We start from the raw sequence: 21,280 nt of genomic DNA, 5'->3' as shown, positions 1-21,280 counted from the left end.
GCATATGAAAAGCAAAACCTCAGCACTTAAAGCCAACGCCCTGCTTTTCAACAGACAATGATGGGCATCTTGGATAAAAAACAAAAGAAAAGAAAACAAAAAAAACCTTCTGCAACAAGTAAATGTTACCAAAGATATCTGAATCCTGTTGAGAAAATATTCAAAGGCAAATTGCACCTATTTTACCAAGCATATATTTTGAAAGCTTATAGGGTGCAGCAGTGCAAACAGCAAAAGGTAGGGAATCAGTAGAACAAAAATCTATTTATTTTCTGCCTGGACTATGTGCTTCCTAGAATCTCAGATTCTATCCACATGTCTTGCTGCATTATCTTGCTGAACTCTTTAGCTGTACTGACATGTACATTATTATTAGACTTTAGAGCTAATGGCCCAAGGCGATAAGGAGGGCTGTTTGCTTAAACCCATATGTGCAAATTCAAGGTAGACCATGCTGCACTAGATCACAGTCTGAAGCTTTTCTTTGTAACTACAAAAGGTCAGAGACATAGAGTCTGCTTTCAAACCTGCCAGGGAACTGCAGTACCTACTACGGTGCAACAATCCAGATAGGCTTAACCCAATCTGGAGGCAAACATCCCCATTCTCTCCTTAGCTGCATATACCACACTAACTGAAGGTCAGCAGTCCACACAAACTTACACCAGGGTGCATGAAGGCATAATCTGGACCCATGCATTCACAATAAACCCCAAAATTTCGTATTAACAACAACCATTTTGTTGACAGCAATTATTTCTTGCCAGGGAAATCAGATGGGAAATCAGCACCAGGGACAACAAAGTTAAAGACAGATGGCAAAGAGGGGTGGGATTCATCTTGTCCAACATGAACTAATTTTTTAAGTTTAAAAAAAAATCCTACATACTAGAAAAGTCTAAGAAAACTAATCTCTAAAAATTATTTTTCTAGAGTCCTTCAACAAGGAGAAGAGATAAATATTTTCAGAGCTTTTTTAGACTTACATATCTTAGATATCTTTTTGAGGAGGAGAAAAGCTATTGTCCAGAAATGTCTATGTATCTCTGTTACCTCCAGGTAAAGCCTTAAGCTGTATACCTAACTTTCAAAACCACTCCAGTGTGGCAAAACATTACCTACACTAAGAATGAGAACAATATACTGACTGCACTACCATTAATTCTAAAATATCTTTTCTTAGACTAAAAATTCTCAGTTTCGATGGGAGCATCTATATAATTTTAAGTTTTGCAGACATCAGCTAGAATATTAAGGGCCACATTCGCAATTGCTATAAGCTATAACAGCTCAATGGAGCTGATAACTTGCACAAGCTTACACCAGATGGGATTGGGTACAATCAGCATGAATGCTGCATATGTAAATACTCATGTCCTCAGCTGGGCTTCTAAACCTGATACTGTCACTTCTTAGAAAGATAGGTAACTCAAGCTAGACTTCCTTTACAAGGGTCATTTCATAGATGCCACCAGATGAGAAGCGCCAGTGGAAAAATCAGTGTCAAACCAGTAAACACCATAGTGCAATAACTATCACTCTTTAAAACTGGATGATGAGCCTAAAAACCATCAGTAGTGCTAAGAATTCACCAAAATCTCAAACAGTGCAATTGTAACAATAGCTGCAGAGTTTGTGCATAATAATTCATACAGAAAAAGATTACATTTGTGACCAGAAAAGAATGTTATAAGAAAAGCATTTGCTGCCAAATCACACAGTTCATGAATATGAGGGCAAGTTTTGGGTGTGTTAAAGTATCATAACTTCTATGCAACCACTTGGTAGAAGTATTGAATAGTCTTTTACACAAAACATTCAAGTTCATGATGAATGCCAATAGAAAGTCTCTAAAATCCAGGTGACATTTCTTCACAAACCTGAAGGTTCAAAACAAAGATTTTCCTCTTTGGAAAGTATAATTCAAACAAGCTGGCATATGTATGCTAAGTTTGCCTTGTTTATTTAGCCTTATCTAAATATATATTTTGAATGTTTTTATACTAGTAGTGCTTCGGTACTGAAGGTACACTTACTTACAAAATAATGTCTATTCACTGTTCATGAATGATTAATAACCTTATCATAAAGTCAGCACAATGCCTGTCTCAAGTGAGCGTTATCTCACAGTGTTCTGTGTAGGTGAGCCTTAAGTCCTAACTTGCAATAATCAAGAGAACTTTAATCACGACCTGCCAATCTCTGTTGTCCCTCCACTGAATTTTTGCTATGCATGTGGAAGCTGTCAGACTTGCTCAAACCTCTAGTCCTGTCAGGCCAACATAATGGCACCATCAACAGTCAGCAGCAGATATGAACAAGGCTGCAATAAACTTCAGAGGTAATCACGTAAAAAATTATCCATAAAGAGGGTTTTTTCCTCCCTACAAGTGTATGTAAAAGTAGAACACACATCACTTCATGGAGTTCTCACCACCCAATAGAACACTGTTAGCAGAAGGTGTGCTAAGTGACGCAGCTCGTGGCAAGAGGGAGGCTGAAAGGGGAAACAAAACCTGGGGTTCAAAGCAGTGTGATGCACTTCGAAGAAAATGTGTTAAGAAAAGCAGGTGGATGTACCAACTTTTATCCTTAAGAGAGAAAGTACAAATTTGAATTGTGCAGGGTCCTGACATACTGAAGCTTGTGTTCAGTCAAAACTTACCTGAAAAGGTAGTTGCACGAAAGAGAAAACTGAAAGGAAGACAAGGTCCCAGCAAGACTTCTGCACAGATTTCTGAGACCATCCAGAGGGAATCTTGCAGCACCTCTGGACTGCACGCTTTCCAGTGCAGCACTATAAACTTGTTAAACATATCTTCACTGTTTTGCATTAAGACAGAGATTTAATCTCTCTATCTTTTATTGAAACTATACTGTATTGCCCCAGAATATAATGCAACTTTGAGAGTATCAGCTGTGCCCAATAATTTCCAAATTTTTAGTACTTTGCCAATTACAATAGTGTGTGAATTACAGTTGTGCAATTCACTAACCAGTAAAAATCTTCCCACAAATTCTGCAGCATGAGCTAGACATACTGAGGTAACAACAGGGAAAGTTTACTTCTGAGCCTGCTCTGACTGCTCTCTACAGCTTTCTTTTCCTCTGCCTTCACTCATACATCACAGTCTCATACAGTCTTTTCTTGAGTATCTCTCCTACTTCTGCCTGTGATATTACTCAGATGATTTAAGTTTCCCAAGTATCAGTATTTGTAAAGAACTGGTAAGAAAAAGGGCAGATTAGGTGTGTGAAAATACAGCAATTAAAACTTGGCAATTTAAAGAGTTGATAGCTGTTTTTTATTTGTCCCTTATTGTCTTAGCACAAAACACCATCATCAACCCCAACTTCAAATGCTTCCCTTTCAGGTATAATTTAAAACTAGCAGAAATTACCTCAGTCCAGTCAATGCTGTGGTGTTTCAGCTATGCCAGCACAGCCACTGCAGTAAAACATGCATGTGCAGACAAGCCCATTGAAAAGTGCTGTAAAACCTGTTTAGGTCAAATCAACCAGGTTTCTACAGGAAAAAAAATAGTGTCTCTTGCAACAGCAAAGCACATAAGTGCTGCTATTTTATTGCAATTTACTCAATTCAGGCACCAGATGGTTTTGGGGAGAAGTAACAACAACAACCATTACCAATTCTGTGCATCTGTTTGCTTTAGAGCATAGTTCTGACCAGGTTTGTTCTTCTACTAGATTTTAAATGGAATCTGAGGCCAGTGTTAACATAGGATTTTTCAGTTTCTCAAACACACAAACTACATGAATTTATGCATCATTCTTTTACTATGTGAATCACAAGACTATGAGAGACCCTTCACACTTTCACTAACACGTAAGATATCCCACTGTGAACCTCATGGCCCTGAACAATCAATTTCCCTTTCCTGTGCTTATAAAGGTTTTATATCAACAAGATTGTTTTGTCCTTATCCTTCAGAAAAATTCATAGTGTTAAAATTATAACAGGTTCTCCTCTGCTCATCCAAGTTCAGACTATGTTTATCTTAGTTGACCATGCATATGATTCAGGAAGTAATAAAACTGGTTCTTATTCAACTGCTCTGGACAGCAAAGCCTAATGCAAAACACGAACAAAACAGTGAAGCCTGGGAGTGATACTGGATTCCAACTATCTCTCCTATTTACAATGGCCATAGGGACTGTATGTGGCATAAGAAAGAGGTGTTAAGCCTTGCTGTTGGTAATTTACCTGCTGATCCAAACCAAGAGAAGGAAGTGGAAGTTAGGAGGCAGGTATCCAGGTTTTCCAATGTATTAGTGCTACCTTATTTCTGAATTAGAGCTGTCATGCAAGCCTTTGATCAATCTTACTTAGGGAAAATTAAACTCACATCTCCAACTAATCTGCCTAATTTTCCTGAATGTTCCTGTGTAGACTTGCCTTCAGTCACAGTTCCTTCCCAGATTTGCTGCTGGAGTAAATAGTCATGCTTCCTTTCCCATTTTGAGCTGTAGCTCAATGTACTACCATCAGGTTACACAGAAGATTGTTAAGTTGATGTGTCAGCTAAGCTGCGGTAACTGTTCAAATGAGGGCTCTTAGCACCAGAACTGAACTAATTCAACCACACTTAAATTGTTATGTTTGCATAAGCATTGTCAGTCCTGAGCTCTAACATTTTGATCCAGACATACTTCTTTTAAGAGCTCTCAATAGCACAACTTGCTTGAGGAAAAGATAGAAAGTTTTCTGAGAATAATATAGCAATCTTGAAAAAAGAGTATGAAAACAAGCCAAATCTTTATTTCTTCCCCTGTAATGTGAGAGCAAAGGCACAAGCTAAGGAAAACTAACACGTTAAAAACAAATATGCCATTTCACTGTGTATTCATCACTGCAGATGCAACTTGGGATCAAGAATTGTGTTAAAATTACAAGAACAACATAAATATTTCTACTTATACTAAGGACAATTCCTTCTCCTGACTGAGGGCATAATGACTCAGTGTCCTAAGGAGGCAAACCCTTCCCTCGTGGGACCAGAGGAAATGGCCTCCAGTTGTGCCAGGGGAGATCTAGATTGGATATTAGGAAAAATTTCTTCACTGAAAGGATTGTCAAGCACTGGAACAGGCTGCATAGACAAGTGGTTGAGTCACCAACTCAAGTTATTGAAAAGACATGTAGATGTGGCACTTAAGTCCATGGTTTAGTCGTGGACTTGGAAGTGTTGGGTTAATGGTTGGACTCAATGATCTTAAAGGTCTTTCTCAGCCAAAATGATTCTATAGTAAGTTGTTGAGGAAAAGGAGAGCTTTAACTCTGATAGGCTCTGTGTTCAGGACAATCTAAACTAGATAGATCAGTTGGCTGATTGAATTATGGCTATCACACTGCTAATGTAAGCATCTGCTTCTGCTGCTTTTAGGTATCTCATTCTACAACATTGCCCGTAATAAACATAAGTGCAATGAAGTGTGAATAAGATAATGAAAAAAATGAAAAAATGGAAAAAATAATTCCACAACTAACAGTGACGAGGCAAACATTTCTTCTATGGCTGCAGAGGCAGAACAAAGAGGACAAGTCAGAGCAGAAATATGTACCTTCACTGTTGACAATTATTGAAGCAGTTCCAGTAGCAGCATCTGTAGTCTGATCTACAAATGCTAAGAAAGGGAAAAGTTAGAGTATGCATTAGTTCAATACATTACTTTCAACCAATAGCATGTGATGTAGTTTAATTGAATTAAATCTGAAATGAACCCATAACCTCCAGCAATTTGAAAATGCTAATTACTCTTTCATGTGCAACAATGCCAGTGAAGCTAACAACAACAAAAAGTGTTAATTTACACCCACAAAACAGAAACGCGAGTCCAACATTCTTTAATTTGGCTACATTGCTGCTTTAGAGAAAGCATGTTATTTATGCAGCCTTCTCAGGCACTCTACTCCCACTTGGAAGTACTTCTTTTATCCAATGAAAAATAGAGTCAAGGCTGGAGAAAAATGAAAATAATAAAACAAAACAGTGTTTAATTCTGTGTAGATTTGCATTTCAGCAGTAATATTAACATGTGCTGTGAAGGCAGTGGTGGGGCTATATGCTTCCTTTTTGAATAATTATTCAGATAAATTAACTAGAAGAGAGGCCGGCAGCACTGTCTGTTAGAAAGATTGTTCCATGTTTACCACTACAAGAACTTGTTTTCAGTTTACAGAAAATTTGTCAAATATTAACCAGTGGCCCAAAACTGGTAGTAGAAACCAGAACTGTAGTAGAAAACTGTCCAAAAAGTTGAGGGGTTTTTTTTCCTTCCCCAAGAACAGTATTTGAAAAAAATTTACCATTTCATTTGAGACAAATTATGGTGACTTTCTTTGAGAAGCTCTGGGCATTCTAACATTTTAGAAGAAGTTCTTGATGCTGGGCAAAAGTGGGCTTCTTTCTCAAGATGCAGCCAATTTAACAATCTGCTCAAATTTGAACAAGGCTGAAAAAACACCTAACATCATGCTCATCGGGTTTTACTGAAGTCTTGCAGGTACTCGCCCTGGAGGTACCCTCATCTAGCTCAGTTACAGGGCCAGAGCAGCCCTTCCCTTGCAATTATAGCTTCTTTTCACCATGAGCTCAGTCTGCACACTGGAATTGAAAGCAGAGAACTTGTGTCTTTCGTACTTTTAATGCTCTTGCAGCATGACCAGCAAGTTGCCTGGTTCAAATGTGGGAGAGGGAACAACAAATCAATAAAGATCTAAATGGTCTGAGCAACACTGGTAGCTGATTGGTTGTGGAAGACAGGATGACAGGGAAAGGGGAAAATTACAAACTAAGTTGGAATTGAAAAGGAAAGTGGTACAGTGATGTGCTAGGAAACATAAGAGCAATATAAACAAAGAAGACATAAAACAAGGACCCAAGGTATGACAGCCAGCAGAACTGGCATTACAACAAGCATTTTCATTCAGTAAGCAGCATCCTTATGTTCAACAACAGGGACAGGCTAACAAGGATTAAACTGAGATGAAAGGCCCAGGACTGAAATAAGACCATCCTAAGCAAAAAGGTCTGTGCACACTGAATCACCTCTACCTCCAGATCTTGGAATGCAAGTTGGGATCTTGGAGCAGCCTCACCAGCAGCACATTCTGTCTTTCTCCAGGGTTGATCAATGCAGGAGATGGCAATCAAACACCATTCTGAGATATTATCAGTAGAAACTGGTACCTTGGACCTAAATGCTCCAAACCTTCAACTGATCTACCTAAGTACCAATGAAGTGCAATACAATGGAATTTCTGATTTTTTTTCCCTATACTTTTCTTTTGCTGCTATAAAGACTATTTAAAAATTCATGTTTAGATTGCAAGAGTAATCATTTAAATAAAAAAAATCAAGGTTCCTTGTGGTATATGCATTTTCATTAAGTGCTATGCATTATAATTGCTTTATTTACACGATCAAAGACTTTATTAACAAAGTAGGCATGCTTTGGATAGATTTAAAACCATACACTAACAGGTACTGTTTCTATGGTATCCTTGCCTGGTTTTCTTACCTAAGTTGAAAGATACACAAAGAATAAACCTGTATATATATTTGTGAAATATTTAGATATTAAACTGATAAGTATAATAAAAAAGCCCACAAAATACTGATAGTTCTGTCTGTAAAGCAGAATTTGAATAATGCAGAACATGAAGCTGGTGGTTGCACATTAAACAGAAGAGATAAACAGAATGTTGAATAGCCACTTAATGATTGCATCTGTCCATCCTTGTCCACTCTGAAGGAGACAAGTTGTGCAGACAAAAATGTGATTATACAGTTAGGCAGCACGCAATTGAGAGAGAATTAGGGTTACAAAGGTGCAAAGACACTAGAAGATTGTGGCTGCTTAATTTTCCCTTTTTCTGAGAGCCTTTTAACATTGATTTTTGTGTGTACATGTGCTAACACCAGCTGCAGTCTCTAAAATGATGCATGTGTCATTTCACAAAGCAAAGGTGAGATGTACTGAGTTTACCAGTGCATTTTCACTCTATCCCTCCCTTCACAACATGAAATTGAGAATGGATAATCAGACCGAATTTTTCAATTTCTCACCAGGCATTATCATCATTAATGCCAGACTAAACAATTGCATATCAGTAAGTTATCTTCAGGTGACTTGCACTGATGCAATCATCTGAGGTTTAGAGGTAAAAACATTACATTTTATTGTTAGTGGTACAGCTGGTTTCAGAAGTCCTGTATTTTCACCCATATTCATTCATTCCTGCCTTCTGCATCAAAACAGTTATGCATAGTTCTGAATGGTAAAATATATCCAATAAGGCAATAAAATAATCAATCTTCCACCACCGTTTTTTAAAGTTTAAAAATAGTAAAGAAGGCTTCTTTAAAGTAAAATTTTACCTGTAGAAATACCATTCTTCTTCAAATTTTCAACATAATCATTGCCAAAGGAATCCTTCCCAACCTATACAAAAGATAAAAGAATGGGTTTTCTCTACAGAAAGGTGAGAGGATAGATAGACCATCTTTACACAACAGAATTCTATAATGTAATTTGAATACAACACTTTCTGTGTTGAAGCCCTTTGCCTTATTAATCAACAAATAATACACTAAGAAATAATAGTAAAAATGTATTAATAGTATTAACAAACAATAAGAACAGTGTTCTGCAGTTTTCTCCTCCCCTATTACAAAATTCCCCCCTACACCCATGTCACTACATTTCAGTTTTGTTGTACAACCACTGTGCTCCTTTGACACTGAAACTTCCCGGGGGTTGTAAAATCTGGATGTGTACTGAATTATTCAGCTTTGAATTGAAAATTTTGACAGCAATTCTGGTCTCCTTCCTAATTGCAGTTCATATTTTGAATTTTGTACTTCAAGTTTCCTTGGTGGAAAAATATCAAACTGTGGCTATGGGATAGAAAGCGATGATAAATATGGCAATTTCTATAATTCTCACTACTAAATGTACTGTTTACAAATTCAACATTCTTTGTTTGCTTTATCCAGCAACAGCAGATCAAGTTGAGTTAGAGAGTCAAGTTATGGTGTATTGTTTTTCTAACAGCAAGTTAAAAGGCTTGTAATTTCAGCTCCACTAATCCTTTTAGCTGAACTGCTCGCTGTTTATTCAGATTAATACAAATTTCTTTTTGTTACATTATACAAGCTGAACAAAGGAGATGAAGTATATGGAGAAAACAAAATAGTACAACTTGCTTAATGTCACAGTAGCGTATTAAATATATTTATAAAGCCAACAAAGCTTTTGATTCACCACTTTTAGCCTGTTTTGAGCATGCATAGCTCCTAAGTCCAAGAGTGAGTTGTGTATCTAAGCAGTATCAAAGACTAATCAATGGTACAGGAAGTATTTTTGCAAGAGAAAAAAACATCTTTCAGATTATAAGCCAAATCAAGATCCTGGTGTCGGGTCTAGACAATAAAAGAATTACATGAGGAGCCCTAACTAATAATCCATCTTCTCATAAAACAGCACTACACCATTGACAGTGTACTTGAGTTACTAGAAGCACAAAGCAACTGCCTCTACTGGCAGTTGTCAGAAATTTGTCTATTCATGAGCTCAATCCTTCAGAAAGCTTGGAGAAGGCCTGAGTACTAGGTAGTGATCACAAGAATCAAGCCCTGTGATTCAGAATTCTAAAATTTAAAGTGTCAGGGGCGGATGATCCTTCCCCCCACATATTTGATTGCACAATCATGATCTGAAACATGTTTTCATTTTCTACAATTTCTAAAGGGGGTTTTCCTAAAGCATTATTAAGGATAGTCCCAATCTTTCAACAAAAGAAGACAGCAATTTAGGTCAGAATAGTCTAACTAGATGGAACATTCCTCTAATACATAAAAAACCCCTAACAACAACCACCAAAAAAAACCCAAAAAAAACCAAACCACCAAACACCTAAACAAAAAAAAACCAACCCAACCCAACAACATTTACTTGGGTCACTGTGTTATTCATTGTTTGCATATTAGAATATTTTTGTATCTCTGACTACTCCCAGCTTGCCAGACAGGGAGGCTTGTCAGAAGCTGCATCTTCTGACTGCTCTAGGCTGGATGACTGCAGTTTAAACCCAGGCTGTGCTAACCTCTGCAGCCTAACAGCTGTACTACCGGAATGTGTTCCGCCTGACAGTATCACCTTCTCCCTCCATCACTACTACGAAGCTTCTACAACAAATCTCAGGATTTGCTCAATTATTTCAGCAACAAAATATTTCACAGCCCTTTTCCAAAATCTCAACTGAAACTTCCTTCCTTTACCTCTGGGTCCTACATGACTGACAGAGAGACACCCCTTACTGCTCAACTGTCACAACAGCTGAGATCAGTCGTAGTACTTTTGCCCACAGTGAGACATCTCAGTGCCAGAGGGAAGCCCTTGGAGGGGTGTCCATGGAGGATTTTTTCCTCTGGAAACTTTTTTCCATGTTAGTTCATCAGCATCCAACCCAGTTAATCCTAGAGCATTTGAAGGGCTTTATCTTTCCATTCAGGCTTTACCCCCAAGAAAGCCAGGAGATTAGGCATCAGACTCATTTTAGATTAGGGGCATATGTACTGACCATGTCAAATTATATAACATTGTTTTAAATATTTTCTGCTATTGCACAGACCCTGGTAGACGAACTATTGGATGAACAGAAAAATAAATGTCTTAGTCTGCTGACCACAGAACATTGTATGTGCTGAAATAGCATTTCTTCTTTCTTGAGTTCTTAACAACAGCCTTTTGCACAAGCATTATGGTCACACAGTTTGCATATCAGAATGAGTGGAATTACATCAGTATTTTCAACCTGGGTTTTCCCTGCTTACAACCGTGTTTTCCACGTGGAGCTGGCATCATAGCAGCTAGAATTCTAGCAGCCTAGAGAATCAAACTCATCTGTACCTGAAAATTAATTACAACAAAAACATGTATCTCTTGACATTTTTGTTTATTCTATATGCTCTTTTTTTATTGGGAGTGTTTACTCTTTCTTGTCATTAGGGAATTAAACAGGTACTAAAGACATGCATAAGACAGTAATACAGAAGGAAAAACACCACTGAAAATATCCATCATGTTCTGGGCTGCAGCTGAGATACAGCTATATTCTTACAATAAAGTCAGAATTCGTGTTTACAGCACTTTAACTTAGATTTGGCTTATGGATCATCTAAAGAGAGAAGACTACATAGCATGGTAATGCAGCACTTCCTGTTTCTAAGTAAGAATCAAATGCAGCCGGGGCTTAAACAGAATTTAGTATATGCAATATCAGGCTAGTGATAGCAATGTACAGTGAAGATCATTCCAAATTGTTTGTCAGAAGTAAACCAGGACCTTTTCCAGCACATACAATGTCTTTCAGACCAACATCCTTCCATCATCTTAATCTAGGATGTTTAACAGATTTTTTGGTAACAGTCATGACAAGAAGAAAAAAGAAAACAAATAGTTTGGGGAGTTTGGATTCTCTCAAGAACACTGTTGATTTTTCAGTACTGCAACAGTGCTCTTTTATGAACATGAGTGATCAATTTATTTGCTTAGATCCTTTAGTACCCTGACAGGAATCCTTCACATTTCTCTGTAACTATTCCATCAGTACATTGTTTTACTGTAGGGAGCAAACTGAAGACTGTTACTGTAACACGTATTAATAACTCAGAGTAACAGAGGCCACTTGCAGAGACATCCAAGCAGGAAGCACTGCTTGCATTTCCACCACCCAAAATCAGTACTTGGTTTTTACATTGAATTCCACAGCATTCTGTGGCATGTCTAGTCATAACTGTAAGCAGTTCTAAAACTCTCTCTCTCAAACCCTCACCAATCACTGGCCCTTTTGTGTTTTAAAGCTCTGAGGTATGAAGAATGCCTTGTCACTTGGTCTGAGATGTCTACCTCTACTCTTGTTGAAGACATCCTCTGTCTAAATTATAGTTCTCCTAAGAGGATGCCACACTCCAACAGAACATCTGTCTAGTATTAATACTGATTTCATTCCCTGAACTTCAGACTGTAGAAGCAACTCTTGCACCTCTACTGGATAAAAAATGTCAGGAAATATGACCAAAACAGAAGCACGTTTCTGAGCACTGTGCATGTGTGTATGAGAGAGTGTGCATGTGTGTGTGTGAGGAGCAATATGGCTTAAAGAATCACTGAATACTTAAGATTATTTGTTGAAGTAAAAATAATTTAATTGTAGAGACTCATTCAGCAAGAAAGTTTATACTACGTCTCATTGACCAATGCAGACATATAAGAATGTATATGATATGAGACTTCTATGAGATAGGACCATTTTGTGAGGCAATAAAATGTCATTTTAAAAAACTAAATATTAACTTTTAAAATTAAAAAAACCTGGTAACATTTACAGACATCGAGTCACTCTCTGCTGCTTCTTTTCTCCAATAAATACACAACAGAAAGAAGAACGAAGGAAAGAAAGAAAGAAAGAAAAGAGAGAAAGAAAGGAAGAAAGGAGACTAGATTTTACTGAAATAACAAAAATATGTTTTTGAAAAAAAAATTAGAAAATAGAGTAGCTACTAGATTTTATTATGAATGCATATGTTTCCATTGCACCAAGCAAAGGCTAGACCATTAAAAAATAAAGCAAAATTCACACTTGCAGTGGAAAAAACCCCCTTTAATATTTAGCAGAAAATGTTAGCAAGGAATTCACTGCCAGTTCATCTTGTACTTGAATCTGATCGTTCCTGAATGCAAAGATGATCAAATATACACAATATCACAGAAGCACAAACATTGCCAATATAAAAAAAACCCTCACAGTAGAACAACTAGATAACAACCCACAGAAATGCTTGCAGGTGTAATCTAGATTTAAAGCCAACATTCTTTAGTCTAAATATTGAATTGGAAAACCAGTGAGAAAGGCTTCCTTGAGATGCTTCCAGTACTTCTCAAAAAATCCCTGACAGACAATGATCAACAAATTTAGCATCCTCCCCAGCTATGGCAAAAACCAAAGTACGTCCAGTCAATTTGAAGTTTCATCCACAGTTAGCACAGGATAGACAATAAAGTTACAGAGAGAGAAAATTTGATCTTAACCGTAGTAATGATCACTCAAAACTTATGATGTTTAATGACAAAAATCAAAGAAAAGCATTGCAAGAATATAGCATCTGCCAACATGAATCAGACCCATGGTCTGTGAGCCACTCTTTAGAACTGCTGTATACCAGATGTTTCAGAAAAGTAGGCAAAAATATCCCATAGCACATAAAGGCACTAGAATTTGGACATGAACATGTCGTCGTAATCTCAGGTAATGAGATAATGATTTAACACTCAAAGCACAAAGTTTTACATTCCTCCTCAAATTTGAAGTGCTGATTGCTGTAACAGTGGGGAACATAAAGAGGAGGGGCTAATCAAGACTACTTGAATTTTGAACATCTCTAAGTCTCTCCAATTCTCTTTTCCATGATACATCAATCCAAGTTTTGCAATCCTTCTCTACATGCAATTCCTGCCAGATCTCTAGCCAACTAGTCTGGTTCTGGCAGTGTTCTTAAAACAGCCTCCTCCATGCTTAAATTTATAGCTGAAATAAGAAAAAGAAAAGAGAATTAGAGAGGGATTAAAAAAAAAATCTAAAAAGACATCTAAACCTTTTCTTTAAGTGATCAAAAGTTTTACTGGAACTTGCACGAATATTTAGTTCAGCTGTAATCCAAGAGCAAGTCAGTGCTTACCTTGCAGATCAGCGAGGTGTTGGCCCCAAGTCGAGCAGACTGGACACACTGGTTGGCTCCTTTCCCACCAAAACCAATGAAAAATTTATGTCCAAGGACAGTTTCTCCAGCTCTTGGCAATCGTGTAGTAAGGCTATTCCAATTAAAGCAATATTTACATATATTAGCAACTGAAAATAACAAGCATCTTCAAATTAAGAGTTACATTCTTATAATCCTAAATGGATCAACAGTCAGCCAGTAAGACTAAAAAATACTCAAAAGACCTTTTAGGGTCTCTATTCCACATCCCACCTGTTCAAGTTTATTCCCTATATGCCACCCAGTCAAGCTTCTTGTTTATTATTCGATAAAGGGATTGAATTTCTTTCATTCATGTTCCATGTTTCTACAAGAAAAGAAGCACTTGACCCCTGACTGGGATTCTCCAGTGCTAACTCAATACAGATAAATAATAAATCTATAGGTCTCACTGCTCATGGCTTTTCAACTGTAACATTCAGCTCAAGTTTACATATAGTTCTTTTAATTCCATTACATCTAATTATACCTTCCTGAACCATCCTTGAGTAATTTTTCACTCTGTTGGTGTTCACACCCCTCAGAATTGTAATCGTTACCAAAATCGTCCTCCCCTCTGCTGTCACTCAGGCACACTGTACATATTTAACATTTTTCTTTTTTAAGTTTTTCTCTTACAAATCAAGCTTTACAACTTCTCAGCATTTTGTTGTTTCTTGAATGCAATCCAATTACATTTACATTCTTCTGGGGATGGGTGCCCAGAACCAGATGCACTAATACAAGGCGAAAGCCATCAGAAATGTATTCTGGTTTCATTTCCATTTTGGAAAAAGGAAAACAAAACTGTATTTTGTTAACCCTACCAGATGCTATCTCCAGAAAAAGTTGAAAGGAATAAAAAACACTCCTGAGACTATTTGGAGGAATTTCTCTGAATGCAAAAGACTACCTGACTTTTGTCGCTTCTGTTAAAGTACATAACTCAAAAGATTCATTTACAACACTCAACCAAAATTTCCACCACCTTGAGCCACACATTCCAGGTATAAGACTTAAAAATGTAAATTTTAAATCTCTTAAGCTCCAAACAAGTTCACAACACATGGGAATGGAAGGCATCCTATGGTGTAAATACTAGCAACCTGCTCAGTCAATGACAGTTACCTCAGACAGGTTTCCAGAAGTCTGTAGGATAGAAGGGGAACACGGGGAAGGAAGGGGAGTAAAAGAATGCAGAAGAATCTGCCCTAATGATGAAGAGATTAACTTCAGCTCTGCTTGTCAACTTATAACATCTTTTTACTAATAAACCTTATAACAGCTTCAAAATACAAAAACTGAGTTCTGGGCTCCTCAGTACAAAAGAGACGGAGCTCCTCTTTGTTGTGGAGGGCAACAAAGAGGATTAAGGGACTGAAGTATCTCTCTTATGAGGAAAGGCTGAGGAAGCGAGGCTTTTTCAGCCTTGAGAAGAGGTAACTGAGAGGGGATCTCAGTTGTAAGTCTGTAAGTATCTGAAGGGTGGGTGTCAAGAGGATGGAGCCAGGCTCTTCTTGGTGGTGCCAGGCAATAGGACAAGAGGCAGTGGACAGAAATTGATGCACAGAAGGTTCTACCCAGACATGAAGAAGAACTTCTTTACTCTGCAGGTGATCAAGCACTGAAACAGAACCAGAAAGGTTGTGGACTCTCCTTCACTAGAGATATTCAAGAACTGCCTGGACGCAATCCTGTGCAATGTGCTCTAGGATGACCCTGTTTGAGCAGGGAGGCTGGAGGAGATGACCCACTGAGGTCTCTTTCAACTTCAACCGTTATGTGATTCTGTGAAAATCGCCAGTTCGGAACAAAAGATTAGATATTACAAAGAAATGCTTTAATGTGGGGGGGGGGTGAGACACTGGAACAGGTTGCCCAGGGAGGTGGTGGATGCCCCAACCCTGGCAGTGTTCAAGGCCAGGGTGGAGAAGCCCTTGAGCAACTGGTCTCGTGGGAGATGTCCCTGCCCATGGCAGGGGAGGTTGGGAGTAGGTGATCTTTAAGGCTCCTTCCAACCCGGAATGTTCTATGATTCTATACTTCTGCACTAGGCCATCACTACAGATTGTTTTTTGACTTGATATGAAGAATACATCTGAGCTTATGCTGTAACTTTCAGGGCATAAGGGTGTTTGCAGAATCTCATGGAATTAATGACAGAGTAGAGCCTAATTCACTGTAAATGCTCAGGAAAAAGCAAATGTTTTTTTCTCCCTCTAATTTTCAATTCCAGCATTCATCAGTTCAAAGGTTTAAGATCATTAAAAAAATCAAGAAAACCCAAAATGAATCTAGCAAAGTCACGTAAGTCCCAAAGTCCCAGAAATTAAGATTTTGGCTTTGAAGGAGTTGTTACATGTCTGTGCTTCATCAGTAGTTACAGTTTCTAGAGAGACCCAGGTAGGGATGCAGACTCTAGGGACATCCACTAGCAAAGCACCTCAGATTTTAGTGCGAGGGTACAGTACACAGCTGGCAGGTTTATTTTGTGTGGGTGACCACAGATAAACCTCAGAAGAGTCACACATTCAGCTAATAGCACTCATTTCCAGAGAGGCAGAGCTGGGAACATTTTGTTGGGAAATGTTTAAACAATTTTAAATAAAAATTAATAGATTTTTAAAAATATACTTGTACATACCTCATATACATGTATATATATATGGAAAGGATTACTAAGTTATAACTGTTTGCCCACAGCCAGCATCTGAGTAGCTGTACAGTTTCAGGCAACAAGGTGTAACAAGAAATAGTATTGATAAATAGTAATAGATAAATAATGTTCATTAATGGTAATGTGTAATTTATCACCATTTTCACCACTGGAAGCAACGTAGAGATGGTTGTGGAGCAGAGAGTGAAGGCCACAAAACTTAGCTGAGGAAGCTCCTCTTGAGCCAGTGCCCGGGTACTGCACACACACATCTAAAATTCTGTGCCATTCAGTAAGGAAGGGATGTTTCACCCAGCCTTGGTAATAAATACTAACAGCAGCTCTTGTATAATTCCTTTCATCCACAGATCTCGCTACACCTTAAAAAGCAGAACGACATCATTATTTCTGTTTTGCAGGTATGGAACTTAGTCAAGGCATTTTGCCTTTTGATGCCTTGGGTCAGTCAAGAAGCCAGTGGTAAAACCGAAAATAAGACATCAGCTCAAACCACTAGCTCATACTGTCTTCTCATTTAAATTCTGCAGTATGAAAATGGTATCAAGTCTCAATTTATTTTCATTCCTCAGGTTGGTTTTTTTCCAAAGATTATAGCTTTTTCTAAACAGAATTTTCTTCCATGAAAAGCTAATACATTTTTAGACAAAGATTAACAAGTGTGACACCCCAGCAGACTTCTGTTAATAGCACTGTTCAGAGCTCACATGCATTTTCAAGAAGTACATTCAACCATAAATATTGTTGTTTTAACAGTGGCCAGACTATGACTTGATTCTTCTCTCTTTTATGTTGGCATCAACAAGCAACTCCAGTGGAAGCATCATAATTTCACTAGTGAAAAAACAGGCTTGGTGAGAGGAGAATCTGGGCCTCAGTGCTTCAAGTAGCATGGTATAACAACTGCCTGTGGGAATCAAACAGCTTGTGGAAGACAGGGATATGACCTTTTTTATTGTGTTGATGGAAAGGCATAAGGCAAAGGGCAAAGGATCAAGGTGGAATAGTGATTTATAATTAGCCAATTCTAAAAATAGGCTAAAACAGACTAAGCAAGAACAAGCAGCAGGTTCCTTTAGTTCACTGGAAACAAACCCTTCACCTTACTTCATTTTAGGCATGATTGCCAGACCAGTTCTCCACTCCAGAAGCCTATTTTTATTTTCCATATTAAACAAATTCAGAGAACTGATCTATATATAAGCCTGGAGGTTTCACTTTCTCTGAAACCAGCACTCAAGATTTTTTTTTTTCTAATATAATGCTATTCTCTCATCATTTAATTCTGCAACTATACTAACTTCTGATTCACATCAGACAATTTTAATGAGCATTTCAGGCTTCTGTTAGAAGCAAGCAGTGATGAGTAATCTGTATGATTAAGAAACCCTAAAAATTCTTGGCTTATTGATGGTGTCACAAAGAATACTCAAAATAGCCTAAAAGTGATGAAACAGCTAATGTTACTCCAAAACCAGGCTAAATAAGTTAATTAGAAAAACTGTCACAAGGGCTTTCAGAATTGTTACATAAAATGTTTTGTAAAGCCATTTACAACTTTGACGTAATTTGAAAACACTGACCTGAAAAACCCAATATAAGCTACTATTCAACAGACTTCTCTTTGCTTATGTGACAACTTCTGCTCAGCTTTGAGGGGATAAATGGTGCAAAGGATACTAAGCTGCCATGTCTTACGAACAGCCAGAAACTAAACTTGAAAAATCCCCAACACTTATTAGATGTATAATAACTGTATGTAAAACTGTATGTTTTACAAATTGTACATTGTATTACTGAATCATATTTATAGAGGAAAGTTCAGATTGAAACATCCTGAATTACTTTGGATATTACAAACAAGGAATCTAATCACTCAGAATTGCAACTGAGTCTTTACAAAATGTAAAGCACAGAGCAATGCTGCCCACATTTGTTCGTGACAAATGAAGAATCGTACATCCACTTACGTTTCAGAGGTTTGGGATGAATAAAGGTACACGCATAAGAGTTTCACCACTGCAGTAACTTTAACCCTCTCTTCCAGTAAGTGCGTGCCACAAGTTCCCTTAGAGGCTAGAGCTGATTAGCATTTGTATTTTCACACAGACATCCCTTGGGAAGGATGGCATTAAAACCAGAACAGAGCCCTTTACTACTGTGTTGAAGCACTGAATCAGAGGTGAAAGCAGAACATACTGAGTCATTAATGACCCTTTCCCCGGTAATCTGGGTTTTCTTGAAAAGTTCCCATCTAAGCAGTGACTAGATCATATTCGGAAGGTATGAAGAATGAAGAAAGGGAAAGGGAAAGATGTATATTAAGCAGCATTTGCATAAATCAATCCTGAAATTAATCATTCCGATCCTTGACACCTAACCAGTGTCTGTTCATTGTTTCCAACACACAAAAGTACTACAAACACGTATTACTGCCGTTAGCTTAAGCTGATGCAAAACTATGCCTTCTCCTCGGCAGCATTTTCCCACTGTTTCTCTTGCACTTCTTTTATTGCTTATGGAGCTTTCTAATTCAAAATGTTTTTTTTCAGAAGGTAATTTTTATTTGGATCAGCAAATTTGTCCAACTTATTGTACAGCAGCCAGGGTGAGCCAGAACCTGGAGGCCTGAAAAAGTGAGGGGATGAGCAGGAGAGCCTCTGCTGGCAGCAGTACACCCAGAACTGCCCCAAGCCAAAGTTGGAACTTATATTTGATACTACTTTGTGTGTTGAAAACAGTGAATGCCATGCAGCTAAGGTTTACTTAAGTAGTACAGTATATTTAGCTCATTAGATATATTGAAGAAAAGCATAAAGTATCAGTACTTTTCTGAGAAATGACAAGCACAAGAAAGGAAAATAGAAAAGCCCATGAACATTTTTCTCAAAAAAAGCCCCAATAATATTCTCATCAAGCAAGTCAGAGGAGAAGAGAATTTCTACATTAGATTAGAGATCACATTACCTAAGATGATTGTCATTTAAATAGTATCAAAAGAAATATTCAGATTTTTTTTAATTCCTCAAGAAAGGTGAAGATGATCAGAGGTATGAAAATAGCAGCAGAAATACTGAATTAAAAACTTACTTAATAAAAAGGAATATAATGCAAAGGTCTAGAATTTAGCTTTGATTCTGTTCTCCTTGCATTACTGAACAAAACTCACTCTTTCTCCCCTTCTGGGAATTCCCTAGAATGGGGAAAATCCCAGTGAGATTAGAGTAGGTGTAACTAGCCACTGTCTAGTACATATAATTTACTGGCCTTTCATGGTTCTCAGAACTGAACAAATACAAAGGAGAGAATAGTTCTTGTCTCTAATATTAATACAACATTGTGGTGAAAAAGTCTCAGACCTCTTTTGGATCTGGCTTAACATTTTGGTTTAGCCTTGGTCTGTTTTGTCTAGCTTCATTTTGAAGATCTGAACATGTGCTATGGGAAAGTATCCATAACACACAGGCAAAAAGACCACAATCTTTTCAAAATCTGACGTTCTTGACTCATTTATGTTTTCACCCCTTTTAATCATCCACTAAAACATCTTATTGTAAAGTAGAAAACTTCCAAGATTTCTAAAAAGATTACCTCAGGAATTTAGTTAACTACAGCTTGGTTTAAGCATGGAGCAATCTGGTTCTAGGTTCGTAGCCTCCCTTCAGATCTTTAATGGCTGAAAACCAACTACAAATCATAGAAAATCTCTATTCTTTCTTCCTCCTATGTCCCTGAACATGACAAGGTTTTCTTTAAACAAAAAAACAAAAAAACTTTTCAGACAATTAAAATACTTGCTTACTGCTTGGATGTTTGATAGTCTGGCTTCTCTGTCTAGCCCACAGTAATGAACACTGTAGAAACACTACCCAAGCTGGTATCAGGCACAATAATTGATGCTTAATGAGAAGCCTTTTTTGCAGGACAGTGCTGAAGAACAGTGAGATCCAGAAGTTTTACCCCATCACCCATTCAGAGGTTTTTTTTAAACCTGTTTTATATCAAATATAATTTGTCACCACAACACAAAAAAGTGAATGATGAATTGGTGCAAAGCAGCAGGAATCTGTTCAATCAGTTTTTCCATGAAGAAAATATGTATTTTATGAAACACAAATATATATATATTTTAATAGACAAATGGTTTTGTAGATCACATTACTGAGTACGTAAATAACTGTAGAAAATCTCTAGCAAGGTAGAAAATTAAATGAATGGCTGTAATGAGATCTAGGAGGGTCATAAGGGTCATATCTTCTTATATGTGCAATCACAGTCTCAATTTAAAAAGAGTGAAACTTGTAACATATAGAATGAGACGTCCACAGCACTGTAAGAACTTCAACAAACATTTTTGTTGACCCTTTGTGCAGAATCAAATGTTACCCTCTCAGATATTAAAAGATAAAACAAATATAAAGGCATCCAGATGAATGCCCTGAAGCATTTACAGTAGTGCACTGTACTGCATTTCAGTGAAGTTATGATATCACCAGGACATCAAAATTCCTGAATTATATTACGATTATGAAACCTTCAACTCAGTGAAGTTATTTATTTGACTAATTACCAAAAGTAAAAAGCTTTCTCGTGGAACAACAAACCTGTAATAATTCCTCACACCATCAGCAGTTAAATTTGGGGAAAAGGTGGGCACAACATTGATGAGTTCATAATCTGTGGAATGTTTAATTCTGAAGTTGAAGGTCTAAAGAGATTTAAAAACTCAAACAAAAATAAAGCTATCTTCAGATATTTAAGTCTCAGCAAACATTCCATCATT

The 21,280-nt window shown here is 37.4% G+C and overlaps 1 protein-coding gene across 3 annotated transcripts in view; it reads right to left on the bottom strand.

The window, feature by feature from the left end:
• RBKS (ribokinase) overlaps window positions 1-21,280 on the bottom strand; it is a 70,794-nt gene that overhangs the window by 37,475 nt on the left and 12,039 nt on the right. For 2 of the 3 annotated variants that reach the window (XM_027641658.1, XM_027641660.1), the window contains exons 2-4: window positions 13,764-13,896; window positions 8,403-8,466; window positions 5,584-5,646 (exon numbers count right to left, since the gene is read on the bottom strand). In XM_027641658.1, coding sequence (XP_027497459.1) covers window positions 5,584-5,646; window positions 8,403-8,466; window positions 13,764-13,896 — 260 coding nt within the window. The remainder of the gene's footprint in view (window positions 1-5,583; window positions 5,647-8,402; window positions 8,467-13,763; window positions 13,897-21,280) is intronic. The other variant, XM_027641659.1, reaches the window with a different exon arrangement.

This window comes from Corapipo altera, unplaced genomic scaffold (assembly GCF_003945725.1).
Source record: "Corapipo altera isolate COAL_440 unplaced genomic scaffold, ASM394572v1 48b, whole genome shotgun sequence".
NCBI classification, from domain to species: Eukaryota; Metazoa; Chordata; class Aves; order Passeriformes; family Pipridae; genus Corapipo; species Corapipo altera.
Note: the sequence above shows the minus strand (reverse complement) of the source record. Positions and strands in the feature narration are given on the sequence as shown.